General features: G+C 40.8%; 1 protein-coding gene across 3 annotated transcripts in view; it reads left to right on the top strand.

The window, feature by feature from the left end:
* Positions 1–14,901, top strand: part of VRK2 (vaccinia related kinase 2) — an 83,072-nt gene that overhangs the window by 10,483 nt on the left and 57,688 nt on the right. For 2 of the 3 annotated variants that reach the window (XM_019516648.1, XM_019516649.1), the window contains exons 3-7: positions 5,742–5,797; positions 8,583–8,652; positions 10,568–10,655; positions 10,813–10,918; positions 12,358–12,450. In XM_019516648.1, the coding sequence (XP_019372193.1) occupies positions 5,742–5,797; positions 8,583–8,652; positions 10,568–10,655; positions 10,813–10,918; positions 12,358–12,450 (413 nt within the window). The remainder of the gene's footprint in view (positions 1–5,741; positions 5,798–8,582; positions 8,653–10,567; positions 10,656–10,812; positions 10,919–12,357; positions 12,451–14,901) is intronic. The other variant, XM_019516650.1, reaches the window with a different exon arrangement.

The following is a 14,901-nucleotide window of genomic DNA, read 5'->3' as shown; positions in this document are numbered from 1 at the left end:
TGGTGCTTCCCTCCGCAGCTGTACGTTAGGAAACTAAAACTCCTTGGAGGTGTTTTACTTTGCAGCGCCCCAAAGTCATTTTCTGCTTTCCAAAGTCATTGAAGGCACATTACACCACCGAAAGTGCTACAGCGGCTGGAATTAACGCACAGTATGCTGCTGGAATTAACGCACAGTACACACAGTACAGCTGCTGGAATTAATGCACAGTACGCACAGTGCAAACAGCAATGCCATTAAAGCAGTGCAAAAGGCATTTAACTCACATTAAACCCACTTTAAAGTGTTGTCTACAAATGCCCATACGCTTTACTACTGAGATTCATGTGACTGAAGAAACTGTGGTCAGACCTGTCCTGTCCTTTATTTCAGGTTTAAGTGATGGGAATTATTGGGAATATGTTTAGTTTTTGGAGAGTCTTATGTTAAGTATGTGCAATGGAGAGAGGAGAGTGAGTCTAAAAGGAATCTTTGGACATATAGGCCTAAAGATGCAGAGTGATTCTGTACATTGAATTGTATAATCATTGTTTTTAGGATATCAGGCAGAACTTCTGAAGATAACATATAAAGCTAGTTTGCCTAACGCCAAACTGCTTTTTGATTGGTGCCTGCACCTTGTTGAAACTGGCATCACATCTTCTTAGTAGGCAGAGTGTCAGCCTGGCAGATGGGCCGGAGTGCACGTGTGCCAGAAAACAGTGTGTGCATCAAGTTTTAAGTATTAGAGGCATGGACTTTCATCCAAGAATACTGTAACAGCAGACTGTGCATAGCTTTGGTGCCTGAGGTTAAAGGATATGTCATACCTACTCCAGCTCAGACAGTAACTTTGAAAGTTAAAAGGTGGCCTTCGTAGCTATGGACTGCAGAACTTTGGCACTGGTAGCCCATGATTAAAATGTAGTAGAAAGATGAGAGAAAATCAAAGAAATTTCAGCCAGAACTGCTCTGTATTGGAGGCATTTGCAGACTAAATCCAAAACAGTTTTGCAGGGGAGCTCAGTTTTTCATTGACTAGGTCAGCAAAGTTGTTATGAAAGCTGGATTGCAATCTACTGTAGAGGCTTCTGTACATGTAGTGTCTTCATAATAGAATCTTAAGGAAGCTGAAGGAAGACTTCAAAAAGATGGGTTGAAAAAGCTCCTTTAAAATGTGTGTATACAGAGAATGATACTGTATTATTGGGACAAAATCAGGGCTAGTGTAAACAGAAACAAGGGTCTTCCTTAAATAACAGAGAGCTCATCTACAGTCTCTTTTAAAATATGTAAAGCTTCAATTTCACAAGAGGTTTGGCTGGGGAGCAAAGTGGGGAAATATATAATGGGTCCAAATAAAAATAGATGTTTGATTCATCATGGTACATTCTGTTCTTAAAATGTACTTGAAAACTACAGTAAATTTAACAACTCCAAAATGTTTATGGTGGTCACTGTGAATTAATTGTTTTTATTAACATCAGAGTCGTATGAAAATAATTCTTTAAGATGTTTACATCAATCAGAACGATTAGAAGCAACAGAATTTGCGCCTCATTGATTCTGTAGGGGCCAGGATTTTTCTACTCTTCTTATTTCCAGAACATGACCAAACCAGCTTTTGAATTTGGTGTTAAAAAAAATCCTTGATTCAAAAAATTATTTCTGCACAAACTGAGCTAAGACAGTGTCCACTGAAAAACTAGGCAAACATAAATCAATAAAAAATGATTTGAGATAACTTTGTTCATGTTTCCAAAACATCCAGCAGAAGCAAGGAGACCAGCTGTGGGCAGAAGTATGGATATTTTTCCTAGCTGCCAAATAGATGTTGTTTTTCTTTTCCACTGTGTAAACTTTGTCAACAAAACTGATTCTATGAGTACCATTGAAATCCTTCATTGTATTCCAGACATGACTGCCACAAATTAACTGCTAAAACTAAAACTGGCACATTAAAACTGGCAAATAAAATTGGCACACTTCTTTGTCAGACTGCATGCAATTGTGCCATGTAGTCCTAGAAAATCATGGTTGATCCAGAAATGCTCGATTGTTACATTGTCATATTAAAACTCAGGAAGCTACATTAATTAAGGTTGCGGCAGAAGCCAACAAAAGCAATGAAATTCACAGCTAAAACTGATAGAAGCACCCTAAATGCTTTGTCTGGGCAAAGCTAGGGAATTTTGGACCTAGGTTAGTTTGAGGTAATTTTTTTCCTTCAATGGTTAGGTGACAAATGTAAATATTATCAAAAATTTTTTTTATTCCAGCTTGTATTTTAATACAGTTTGTCAGCTACTCCTCTGTGCAGTAGTTGTAACTCATGGCAATGTTTCCAATTAGTTGGAAACTGAAAGGAAAAAGTTACTGAAATATGAAGGTACATTACAGAAATAGTTCTTGGTATACAACACACCCCTCTGATGTGCAGTAGTTTAGATGAAATGTGCATATGTACCAGTGCCACAGACTGGGGATTTTTGCTTGCTATGGTATTATTTCAGTGTACCCTTTCCTAACATAGTCCAACCATACAGTGCCTGTGGCACCATGTGTTAGGTGCCATAACAGTCACCTTACATTTTAGCACTGCTCTCCAGCAGGGTCTCTGCTTACTGTCTTCTACTTAACTGATTGTAATGTAATAAATAGCAATGTGCTATCGCACAGAACAAGGCATGGCTAATTATATGTATACAGTAATTAATTACGAGTTGAACCTGCAAGAGAGTGGTGCTGGTCTTTGAGATATATAATCAGACTGATAAACCTTGGAAGCCTTTCTCTTTTTTTTTTTTAAGTAGGCATATGCAGTAAAGTCGATTTAAAAAAAACAAACAAACAAACAAAAAAACAAAACAAAAAAAACCCCCAACAAAACTCCATATATAACCAAAAACTGTCTGTCTCACTGGCAAACCACAGGAGATAAAAGTATCTGCTGTACAGTATATGTAGTTAATAAAATGGGATATGTCGATGCATCTTATGCAATATTAACAGCATGAACAATTTTGGGTAAATCAATATTTCTAGAAATAATCACTGTAAACATTTTCCCTAATATTATCTGTATAATGTATTGCAGTGGTTGGTGCAGTATGCTTGTTACATGTTTAAAGATTATTCTGTATACATGCAATAACAATTATACATCTTTTTTCCCTACTTGTACCTTATAGTCTTAGAATACACACTTGACAATATTCCTCGTTCCTTATCTAGTTTCTTTCTCCCTTGTTGCCTCAAAGCCACATCTGCCACAGTCCTTTCACTCTTGGCTTGACGTTAGGCTGTGAGTTTTTTCTTCAAAATGTGCTATGAGCAGAGCTTCAAAGATCAGCTGGAAACTTATACTGTAAGAAACTAGGGGTTTAGACTCTGGTGCCAGACTACCACCAATTAATTGCCCTCTTTTTCAGTAGTCTGGTGAGCAGGTACTTGCTAGTCAAATTCAGAGTATGTGCTGTTAAGAAAGATGGCCCTATCCCAGTAGCAGGAAGTACCTATGAAGTTAACTACAGGAGCATTCAAATAAAACCAGCTTCTTCCAGGCATACTTAAATTCTGCCTCTCAGTATGCACCTATTCTTTCTTGATTAAAATAAACTAGCTTCCATCTTCCTGTCAGTAAGCAAATTACTATGCTCCTGCTTAGGCCACATGGCATTGCTAAGCTATCAAGGAAACATGTGAAATATAGTGGGAAATATCTGTGGATATTTCAACATGTGGTCCACAGTGGGTTGGACCAGGTTAAGGCATGGTTTAAGGCCGTAGTCTTGAACCTAGGTTCTGTTTCCAGAGATGGAGAGAGATCAAAATCCAGCCTTTCATCTAAAAATAAAAAACGTTTCCTGTGCATTCTGTTTGTTAACAAGAAAAAAAACCCTTGAAAATGCAATCTGTATTTGCCTGCCTGTCTCATTCTGTAGACTGCTTAAAACATTAGCTCCAGGAGGTGTCAACTGCTCCATTTGTCTTCAGTCTGAAGCATGCTGCCACATCTAGGAGGGGATGAGGCAGAGAAAGGGCTGCAGCGTAGGATTGAAGCCCTAGGGTCTCTTAATAGAGTGCATCTACTGGCTTAATTTAGACCAGTTGATAAGCAGAACTGAGGAGCTAGAGTAGCCTGATTATCCTTAACCATGTTCAGATGCCCATTCACCCAGTATAGGGATAATTCAGTTTTGTCAGATCAGAGTTTGTGATTTTGGTAGTGGAATAAAATAGTTAAACTTCGCTTTTGCCCATGTTAGGAGTTAGTGATTCACCCCTGGGTTTCACTGGGACACTTGTTTCCTGGAACTCTGTCTTGGGTTTTCCATCGATTGTTATTACAGGTGTGAATTAGTCTCATTACATTTTAATCCTGAGGTGGCATCCAAGAGAAATGCCAGTTCTTTGAAGGTCGGAATCCTGTTGTCTATGAGTAACAAGGAAACCTGTTCCTGTAAAACGGAACAGTCAGCCCTGTTGAGAGAACCCAGGTGTGGGGCATTTGGATATGCATTGAGTGTCACCGTAGGAGCTTTAAAAAGCTCCAGAAAGAGTCGGGCAAGGGAGGAGGAAGCAAGCTACGAGCAGAACAGCTTACTACAAAGAGGGACCAGACTGTGCTGGGGCCAGAGTCAAAGGGCTCCCCTTCTAGTGCTTGGGACATGGCAAAAAGGTTTGGTTTTGTTTATTTGTTTGTTATTGCATAAAGACTATGCTTTCTTTGGGAGAATTGGTTGAGGTGCTTCTCATGGGGCAGAACCTACCTGCAGAAGGCAGCAGGCTAGGCAGACTGCTTGGAGTGTGGAACAGAGTTCTGTCCCCCAGCCTGTAATTGTTGTCTGGTCAGTTGCTACTGTTTTTAAATTTCTACTTGTGCTAAGAAGCACAGTTTCCAATTTCCTCTTTGGGTGGTTTGAGCTCCACTGTCCCTATTTTAGGCTAGTACCCAGGGGCAACGCGTAGGGGGTGCATGCAGGTGCACCTGCTGAGTGTGGTGGTGCACCCCCTGCAAAAAGGGGTCATCAGCGATTGCCCCTCGGCACCACTGCCAGTGGTGCCTGCCACTGCCACTGGCACTGTCTGTGGGAGCTCCTGCACTTACTGCCACAGGGCTCTTGCCGCTGCCAGCACAGCTATGCCCCCCCAGCTGCTGGGGGCACACACTGTTCATGCTAGTACCTAAATATATAATGTTGGGATGGGAATGTGGGCCAAATTAAATAGCAGTGGGGAAAGAATGTCACTTACGTCAGTGACATGATGTAAAATCAGTTACTGATCAGACCGTGAAAATGGGATGACATAGGTTGTAACCTTACTTGGAGTCTTTATCATGAAAGCAAATTGACAGAAAGCATACATGAAGAATACATGGCTGACCTTAGTCATTGAGAAAACAGCTTTGTCTGTTTTAATGTACAGAGTTTTATTTAAGTTTGGTGTAAGTGGGGAGCAAGGGCCTTAGCTGATGAAGAATTAAGATTGGATTGAGACATTTCTGCCAAAAGCAAGATTAGAATTGCCCATGTTTATGTCTAGGTATTGTGAAAATTATAAACTGAGTTGAAATTTAGGCAATGTTTTGAAATTAAAAGGGGAACAATTCTAACAACTATTTTGGGAAAATGTACCTTTCATCCCTTTTTCTGAACATCCTTATGTGTTATATACATCGTGCTACATACTTTGCTTTTCAGGTTTTGGTCATCAAATACTGCATGCAGTTTCATTGCCCTATTTCTCTAATTTTGCAGCTTCTCCTCATATTGATATTCCTGTAGAAGATGATGCTGTGCATGTAATTAAAGTGGTAATACACATATTTCATTTCTAAATCATTTAATTTAAATCCAATAGCACTTTCTTTAACTCTTTTTTTTATTCTTGAGTGTTGAGTGACATTGCTTGCTTTTCTTTTGTTTTTGTCACATTTTATCCATTAGAGATAAGTCTGGCATTTTTTTATTGCATTCCTAATCATGAACTTCATAATGGAAAAAATGACTGAATTTAAGAATATATCATAATTATACCTGGGAGGAGTATAAGAATATTGCTCAGGCATGTGGGGATGGAATCAGGAAGGCAATTAGAGTTGCAGCCTACAAGGGACATTACAGGTTTTTACAAGTATGTTAGCCACAAGAGGAAATTCAAGGAAAGCACAGGTCCCTTACTGAATGTGGGAGGCAACCTAGTGACGAATGAGGAGGAAAAGGCTGAAGTACTCAATGCCTTTTTTGCCTCAGTCTTCACAGGCAAGGTCAGTTCCCAGAGTACTGCATCAGGCAGCACTGTTCAGGGAGAAGGTGAAAGAACAGCCCTCAGTGATGAAAGAACAGGTTAGGAACTATTTAAAAAAGCTGGATGTGTACAAGACCATGGAACTGGATGCAGTGAATCCAAGGGTGCTGAGAGAGTTGGCTGACATGATTGCAGAGCCTTTGGAAACTTTTGGCAAACAGGGGATGTCCTGGATGATTGGAAAAGGGCAAATATAGTTCCCATCTTTAAAAAAGGGAAGGAGGAGGATCCAGGGACTACAGACGAGTCAGCTTTACCTCAGTCCCTGGAAAAATTATGGAGCAGGTCCTCAGGAAATCCATTTCTAAATACTTTGGGGAGAAGAAAGTGAACTGTTCAAGTTCAGGAGGGGCTGTAAGGTCCCTTCCAGCCCCTAACATCTATGAAACGGGAACAGTCGGCATGGATTCACCAAGGGCAGGTCATGCCTGACCAAACTGATTGACTTCTGTGATGAGATGACTGGCTCTGTGGATGCGGGTCCCATAGCATTCTTGCAAGCAAGCTAAGGAAGTAGTAGTTGGTGAATGGACTGTAAGGTGGATAGAAAACTGGCTGGATCATTGGGCTCAACAGGTACTGATCACTGGCTTGATATCTAGTTGCCAGCCAGTATCTAGTGGAATGTTCCAGGGGTCGATTCTGGGGCCAGTTTTATTCAATGTCTTCATCAATGACCTGGAAGATGGCACAGAGTTCACCCTCAGCAAGGTTGCAGATGATACCAAGCTGGGGGAAGTCGTAGATGTGCTGGAGGGTAGAGCTATAGGGAAGGGCCAAGATTTAGAGTGACCTAGACAAATTGGAGGGTTGGGCCAAACGAAATATCATGAAGTTCAGCAAGAACAAGTGCAAAGTCCTGCACTTAGGACAGAAGAATCCCATGTACCAGTACAGGTTTGGGATCAACTGGCTAAGCAGAAAAGGACCTGAGGGTTACAGCGGACAATAAGCTGGATATAAGTCAACAGTGTGCTCTTCTTGCCAAGAAGGCTAACAGCATACTGGGCTGCAGTACTAGGAGTGTTTCCAGCAGATTGAGAGAAGTAATAATTCCCCTCTTCTGAATTGGTGAGGCCACATAGATTCATAGATGTTTGGGTTAGAAGGGACTTCAGTAGAACATTGAGTCAGACCCCCTGCCCTGGGCAGGAAAGAGCACTGGGGTCAGATGACCCCAGCTAGGTGCATGTCTAGCTTCCTCTTGAGGTAGGGGAGAGCACCACCTCCCTTGGAAGCCCATTCCAGATTCTGGCAACCCTTACCGTGAAGAACGTCTTCCTGATGTCCAACCTAAATCTGCTGTCTGTCAGTTTGTGGCCATTGTTCCTAGTTACCTCAAGGGGTGGCCTGGCAAACAGAGCATCTCCTATTCCTTGCGGCCCCCTCCCCCCGCCCCCGATGAATTTGTAGGCGGCCACAAGATCACCTCTCAGTCTTTTCTTGTGGAGACTGAAGAAGTCCAGGTCATCTGGAGTACTGTGTCCAGTTTTGGGCCTCCCGCTATGGAAAAAATTTGGACAAGTTGAAGATGGTCCAGTGGAGGGCAGCCCAAATGGTTTGGGGGCAGGGGCACATGACTTCTGAGGAGAGGCTGAGGGAACTGGGATTATTTATCCTGCAGAAGAGAAGACTGAGAGGAGATTTAATAGCAGCTTTTAACTATCTGAAGTGGGGTTCCAAAGAGGATGGAACTAGACTGTTCTCAGTGGTGGCAGATGACAGACCAAGGAGCAATGGTCTCAAGTTGCAGCAAGAGAAGGGATATTAGGAAAATATGTTTCATTCGGCAGGTGGTGAAGCACTGAAATGGGTTACCTAGAGAGGTGGGGGAATCTCCTTCCTTGGAGGTTTTTAAGTCCTGGTTTGACAAAGCTGTCACTGAAATGATCTTGTTGGGGGTGGTCCTGCTCTGAGCAGGGGGTTGGACTAAATGACCTTCTGAGATTCCTTCAAACCCTTATTTTCTATGATTCTATGAGTCTTAAATTCAAAGTTACAATATTTTTTTAAAATACAGTTTTCTAAGCAGTTCTTATATTTATCTCTATTATGTGCTTTCTTTTCGGCATGTGTAATGGTTTTTATTTATTTATTTATTTATTGCAAGTGGAAGTTACTGGTTTTAAAACTAGCATTTTGGCTATATTATATGAAAAATTGCCTCTGTCAAATGCTATAATCTATCATTAAGAAGAAATAAATAATAAGTCATGTAGAATTTACATTCCATTATGTAGGTAATCTTTCTAGTTCTTTTTTTAATTCTAAATGCACTTGTTTCTGTGTAGGAATATCTTGAAAATGGGCCCTTGTTTTCTGAACTGAAATTTTACCAGAGAGCCGCAAAACAGGAGTATAGTAAGTTTATATTAGCAAAACAAATAATTCTAATTAAGCATATTTAAAAATGCATATCTTTTTTTACAGTTATAACCTTTTCATGCTTTTTGTGTGTCAGACTTCAGATGCAAGAACTAATTCTGGTCTAAGCGACATTTACTTGCATTTATTGTGACTGAAATTTGTGATTCCCTGCAGGTTAAATGGGAACAGAAACTGGTCCGGTTGGTTGACAGATTGTACAAACTCATTCACATCAGAGGGCAAAAATGAGCAAAGCTAGGATTATGGCCTTGTACAGTCCTTACAGTTCTACCAGGAGAATTGGCATTCTCCTATCAGAAATCACAAACCTACAAGCGTGCCTTCCATTTCTCCCAAAAGTGGGGTTTGCTCAGTTTGGGGAAGAGGCAGGGAGCAGGAGCTGCTGCTTGCCTCCCCTTTCAAACTGGTCTGGGCAGGCAAGGCAAGCAGGGGAGGCAGACCAGTTTGGGAAGAGAGGCAGACAGTAGCTCCTGCCTGTTCCCCAAAGTGGGCAGTCCCTAGTTTGGGGAAGAGTTAGGGGGCTTTAGCCTGCTGTTCCCTCAACTCTTCTCCCAGGGGAAGCAGCTGCGTGGCTCTTAATTCTGCACAGGGAAAGCCGTCCTCCACATGGCATGGTCAGTGTCAGTGCTTGCCACCTTCATTTTGCTGTCCCCACTGTCCAACTGGGTTGCAGAGCAATGATTTAGAAGCTGGCAGGGATGGGAAGTGGGCTTGGGGAAGGCTTTTCCTGCTCCAGTTCCTGGCCCCCTGGCCTGGAGAACATGCTAAGGTTTTTTCCCCATTGGTCAAGTCTGGGGCGTCTTTCTCTGCCACTCAACTCCCTTCTCCGACCTTCTGCACCACCCTTCAAGTGGAGGAGTGGAGCAGCAGTGCTCCTCATGCCTTCCCCAGGCCTGAATCACCCCGGTCTCGGGAAGGTGCAAGAAGTAGGGGAGAGGAGGTGGTTACAGGTTGAACCCCTGTACTGTTCCCTCTCCTGGAAACATTTCTAGTAGTGAAAACTTTTCAGAAATTTCTACTGCTAGAAATGAATGCCTGCTTCTGTCCAAAGTCCTAGCACAGGTGTTGCCTCTAAGGCTGATTCTACTAGTTACCATTTCCAGGAGAAAAGTTGTGCCTGTTCTAGAATCTTACGAAAAGTAACTAATACATTAAATAAAAACCCTACAAGCACATGGGCTTGTGGGTAACTTTTTTCTTTTTTTTATGGGAACAGTCCCAAAGACAAGATGTTGAGTGAAACCAGTGGTCAGCAATGTTTTCTGGTGGCAGGAAATGGCCCATCTTAGTTCTCAGGTGGGCCAGCACTAGGATCTCACTGCTGCTAGGACCTGGCCACCTCCATCGCTGCTTCTCCCTGCCACCACTTGTCTGTGCCACCAAGCTGCAGTGAAGCCCAGGAAAGTTCCCTGCCTCTGGCTGCCCGCCTGGTAAAGCCTACCTCCCCTCCCCCACTACTGGACGTGGCCAAGGCTCTAGCTCCCTGGACTGGCTCCAGCAGTCAGCTATAGGTGGCTGACCATCAAGTTAAACCATAAGGACACCTGAAAGCATTGTGTATTGGCCTGTTTTCATTTTTGCTTTCTGAATAAATAAAGCTTTAGAAATACTTCATTCTTTCTTCATGTTCTCATCGCTGAATTCCTATTGCATTTTTATGGCACAGAAAATTATATGTTAAAGAAACGTAGAGCTTTATTAATGTTTTGCAGAATGCAAGACAAAAATAAAATTCCATTCTGAATTTTTTAAATTGAACCCTTCTGTAAAAATTCTTTTTTTTCCCTTTTTAATAAAGATTTTGAGAGAAGTTAAATTACAAGTTACACTGTGGATTTTCAATATCTAGCTTTAATCCTGTTTTCTCTTTGTTTTACCATGGTGACAGTACAAAAGTGGATGAAGCTCAAACAAATACGATGTTTAGGAATTCCAGTATTCTGGGGATCAGGATTGGCTGAGTACAATGGAAAAAGGTAATAAGAAAGTGAATTGAATTCAGTGCTCTTGGGCATAAAGTGGCCTGAGTAGCTATTTTCAGTGAAAAGCAGGAAGTTTTGTTTTAACCTTGTTGAGTAAAGCTGGCTGCACTCTCTTCATATGAAAGTTTTTCTCATTGTATGTTTTTAATAGTTATAGATTCATGGTCATGGAAAGATTAGGTATAGACCTGCAAAGAATATTTGATGCTGAACGCAGATTTGAAAAAGAACTTGTTCTGCAGCTTGGGATCCGAATAGTAAGTATAGGGGAAATGAAATGTTTCTGTTTTGACATGCTTTGTTTTTTCTAATGAAGCCTGTTTTTTTTTCCTGTAATGATACCTGTCTGGACCCCAATTAGGGTTCAAGTTACAGGCTTACATAAAAAGTATGCTGAATTTGGAGCTTTACAGTGTTCTCTTAAAATGAATTGCACTTTTGTGGAACAAGTGTTAATAGAAGCTGGATCTACTTGACATTAAAGCTCTATGTCCCCAAGCCAAAGTTCACCAAAGTCCATGAAGAGAGTCCTTTTGACTTAGTGGGCTTTGAATCAGCTTTTAGCTTGGAATAGTGACTGAATGTTGAAATATAGGTGCCAAAATCAGGTGCTGAAATTCATATTTAATGCCTTAGTAAAGTGACCTGATTTTTCTGAGATTGTAGAAACTCCTTATTTTAGGCATCTGCATTTGACAGTTTTAGCTATTGTGCTTTCAGCAGTGCTGTTTTGTTTAACACAGGTGGACTGAGATTAGTCTTTTGGGTTATAGATACATCATCACCTTGATTTTTCTGGTCTCTCTGAGCTTGCCTAGATTATTGGGAGATTGTATGATGTTTCCTTTGAGGGCAATGGCATTTTTTTTGAGAGACACTGGTATTGAATTAAAAATGGGCTTTTTAATGATCTAATAAAGGGCCTTTATACTGCCCCTTGATTACCCTCTCTGTACTCTGCCACTGAATTTTCGTCACTGCTGAACTGTTTAAACATTATAACATCTCTCTTAACAGCCATGATTCTTTTCCTCTTGTATAAAATGACATGCTGCAGACATGCCACTTCTTTTTTTGCAAAGTAAGAAATTACCATACCCTCTCCAAGAAAAAAAATTACTTATGAAGTACTGGGTGGGAAATAATGTACAGGCTTAAGGTCCAGGATCTTGTGAGCCATCAGAATGAAAAATGAGTTTGATCCCTTTGGAGAGCTTGAAATTCCCACAGCCCTTCCATTGTTATAAGATATTTGTTTCAGTGAATCGTGAGATAAAAGGCCTGGCGATGACAACATTATTATTGTGAGTAAAGAGATTTTAAAGACTTCTTAAATCCTCTGGGGACTTATACAGGGTAAATTGTGGCCCAGTTAGTAGTCCCTTGCATCTCTGTGTCTGCTACTAGCACTGTGGAAGCAGAGGCAGGTGAATGGAGTGAAGGGGGAACGAGCTAAATCTTGGCTTTACTTCTTGACATACACCTGGCAAGTTCTTTTGTGATGGGTGTAAGTAGAGGAGCCTGGCAGGGGACTGTGATTCATTAATTCACAGTCTCTGTCCAGGACTTTTTCTAACTTAGAGCAGTTAATTGCCTCACTGTCTAGCATAGGATGTAAACAATTGAGGCTCATTGAATTTTGGGGGCAAGGAGATATGGTGGTAATGATGATAATGCTTCCTTTATTTATTTTTAGTTGGATGCCTTGGCATATATACATGAAAACGAGTATGTCCATGGTGACATTAAAGCAGCAAATCTGCTTTTGGGTTACACAAACCCACATGAGGTAAGCACAGTGTTACTTACATGTGCAGATAGTGTAACACTTAGAATGTTTATTCATCAGTAATAAGCCATACATTGTTTTTGCATTAAGAGTCCATGTATTAAACGTTACAGGATCTTATTGTATAAATGCTGCCTTTTCAAGTGTGAATTGTTATGTCAGATCCTCAGGCCCACAGTGCTTTTGCCCAGTGCAACAGAGGAGTGATGTGAGGAAAGGTGATATTCTAACTACCTGTTGGCTCCTCTGATTCTTAGGCTGCCAGAATGTACCTTGGAGCAATCTCAGGCTTGTTCTAAATTGTGCCTTATAGGGCTGTGCAAAGACATTTCTTCAGGGATCTAGCCTATTATATTCATAGCTTTCTGAAGATGTTTATGTTTTCATGATATTGTATAAATACTGTTGTTACATGACTTTTATTTTATCATTTTCGGTCTAAACCAGTCTAGCAGGTAAATATTATGAAGGCATTTGTACGTTCTTAGCAGCGCTGGGTGTAGAGTGCAGTACTTTAAGATGTTAGAGCTAACTATAAAATGAAAATCTTTTTTTCTAAAATGCACCAGTTCAGAATTTTTGCTTTTTCCAACTCTTGTCATATTTTCTATTAACCATGGGGTGTCATAGGGAAATTGTTCAAAACATTACATTTTTACACATTTTTACAGTTTACTGCTTTTTGTTTTTAAAAGTTTCTGCTCAAATTTTGACCAGCTCTTATGAACACTTGGATTTCTCCCACCTTTTCTGATACTGCCCCCAGTGATTTACAAATAGAGGTTGCCTGGTTATTTTGATACTTTCAGAAATTGAACCATTGAACTACCAAGGACTGCTTGGTGTTTCTGAGTTCTTTTTCTTTATTCTAGAACTTATAAGTTTTGCAGCTCATATGACCATTCCACATCAACTTTTAAACCTTCTTAAACAAATGGTTTAAAATGTTATACAGGCTATTTAAAATAGCTGCATATGTGCTTTTGTGATAATCAGTCTATAATATCCAATTATGGTAGCATTTAGATTAGTAAACCTGTTTTGGAGATATGTGGGAAACAAATCATTAACCACCTTAGCTATTAAGCAACTACAGTTTTTCCCACTGAAATTATTTTGTGTTGTACAGTGAAGGTTTAGCAACTGTAAAGTTTGGGTGTGGACAGAGGTACACAGACAAAGGGCATATTCAAACGGTGCACCTGGGAGCAAAAGACTCTGGAGCAATAAGCGCTAGAGTTTATTCTTATGCATTAATCACATATGTAGATGCATCCAGCATCTGTTCACTGAGTCCCTGTTGGTAGGAGCTTAGTTTTTAATAGCAGCCAAAACTTTTTAGCCACATAACTTAGGCAGTATGGCACATGTGTTTATTGCCAAATAGTCTTTTTGCTTAGATCTTTATCCACTACTGTAGGACGCACTCAAATATTCATCTGTAGATAAGTTCTAAGTGTAAATTCCAATAGAAAAAGATTAGGGATGGAGGAAATGTAATACCTGGATGTTGGGCTGGAGTAGGCTGGGGATTAAACATTATTTGTAAATCCCTGGCAAACAAAGAGAAGGCGTTAAGTGCTTACAATCACAAGATGAGTTCAAAAAGAATAAAATTTACCAACCATGAGCAGAGTCACTTAATTAAGTTCATATTATCATAGCTCTGACTTCAGAGGAGCTAAGATAATATACAGAAGCCTGGGATCCAGCCTACCATAGTTGGAAAAGCTGTGTGACGGTTCATTGTTACAAACATTTCAGGATAACGTTTACTATGCTTAACATGTACAGCAAGGGAGATGGCCCCAGGCCTGCAATAACCACAGGACTTTTGTTCATTCAAATGTAAAGGAATCTTCTGTGGGTAGTTTTCTCTGTTTTTCAATATATTTTATTCCAGTAGTTTGTTATGCATGCAAAACTGAGACTAATACTTTACCAAGAGTATTACTACAGTGTTCAAAATGGCAGGATTAAAGCAGACTGAGCACTGTAATAATCCTCCTCCTGGAATCTTCGTTATGGGTCCAAACCCAGGAGCTGTATGCTCACATAAATGCTGCTGAAGCTAGTAAGAGTTCTGAGCCTGGGGTCCTGGCAGGATCAGCTCCCATATGGCTCACTGTGTATACTGCCACTCACAGTGTATACTACCCTCCTTGAGTTCTGTATCCTGATTAAATTGGCTTTCTAATATGCTGCTTATCCAAATTTATCATCAAACTAACAAAATAATTCTAATATAATAAATGGCTTAGTCTGTCTGTCCGTCTGTTCGTCTGTAACGCTCTTGGAGCACTCTGATGATTGGTTACTGAAACAACCAGTCAGAGTGCTCCACAAGCATTACAGACAGGAGGTTGTGCAGTAGAGCGCTGCCATGACAGTGGGGATGGAGTGCGGGGATGAAGCAGGGTTAGGGTTAGCAAGTCCCCCCCCCCCCCCCCC

The sequence above is a fragment of the Gavialis gangeticus genome, unplaced genomic scaffold, assembly GCF_001723915.1.
Source record: "Gavialis gangeticus isolate Ggan-Ray unplaced genomic scaffold, GavGan_comp1, whole genome shotgun sequence".
NCBI classification, from domain to species: Eukaryota; Metazoa; Chordata; order Crocodylia; family Gavialidae; genus Gavialis; species Gavialis gangeticus.
This window is presented reverse-complemented; position numbering and strand designations above follow the sequence as displayed.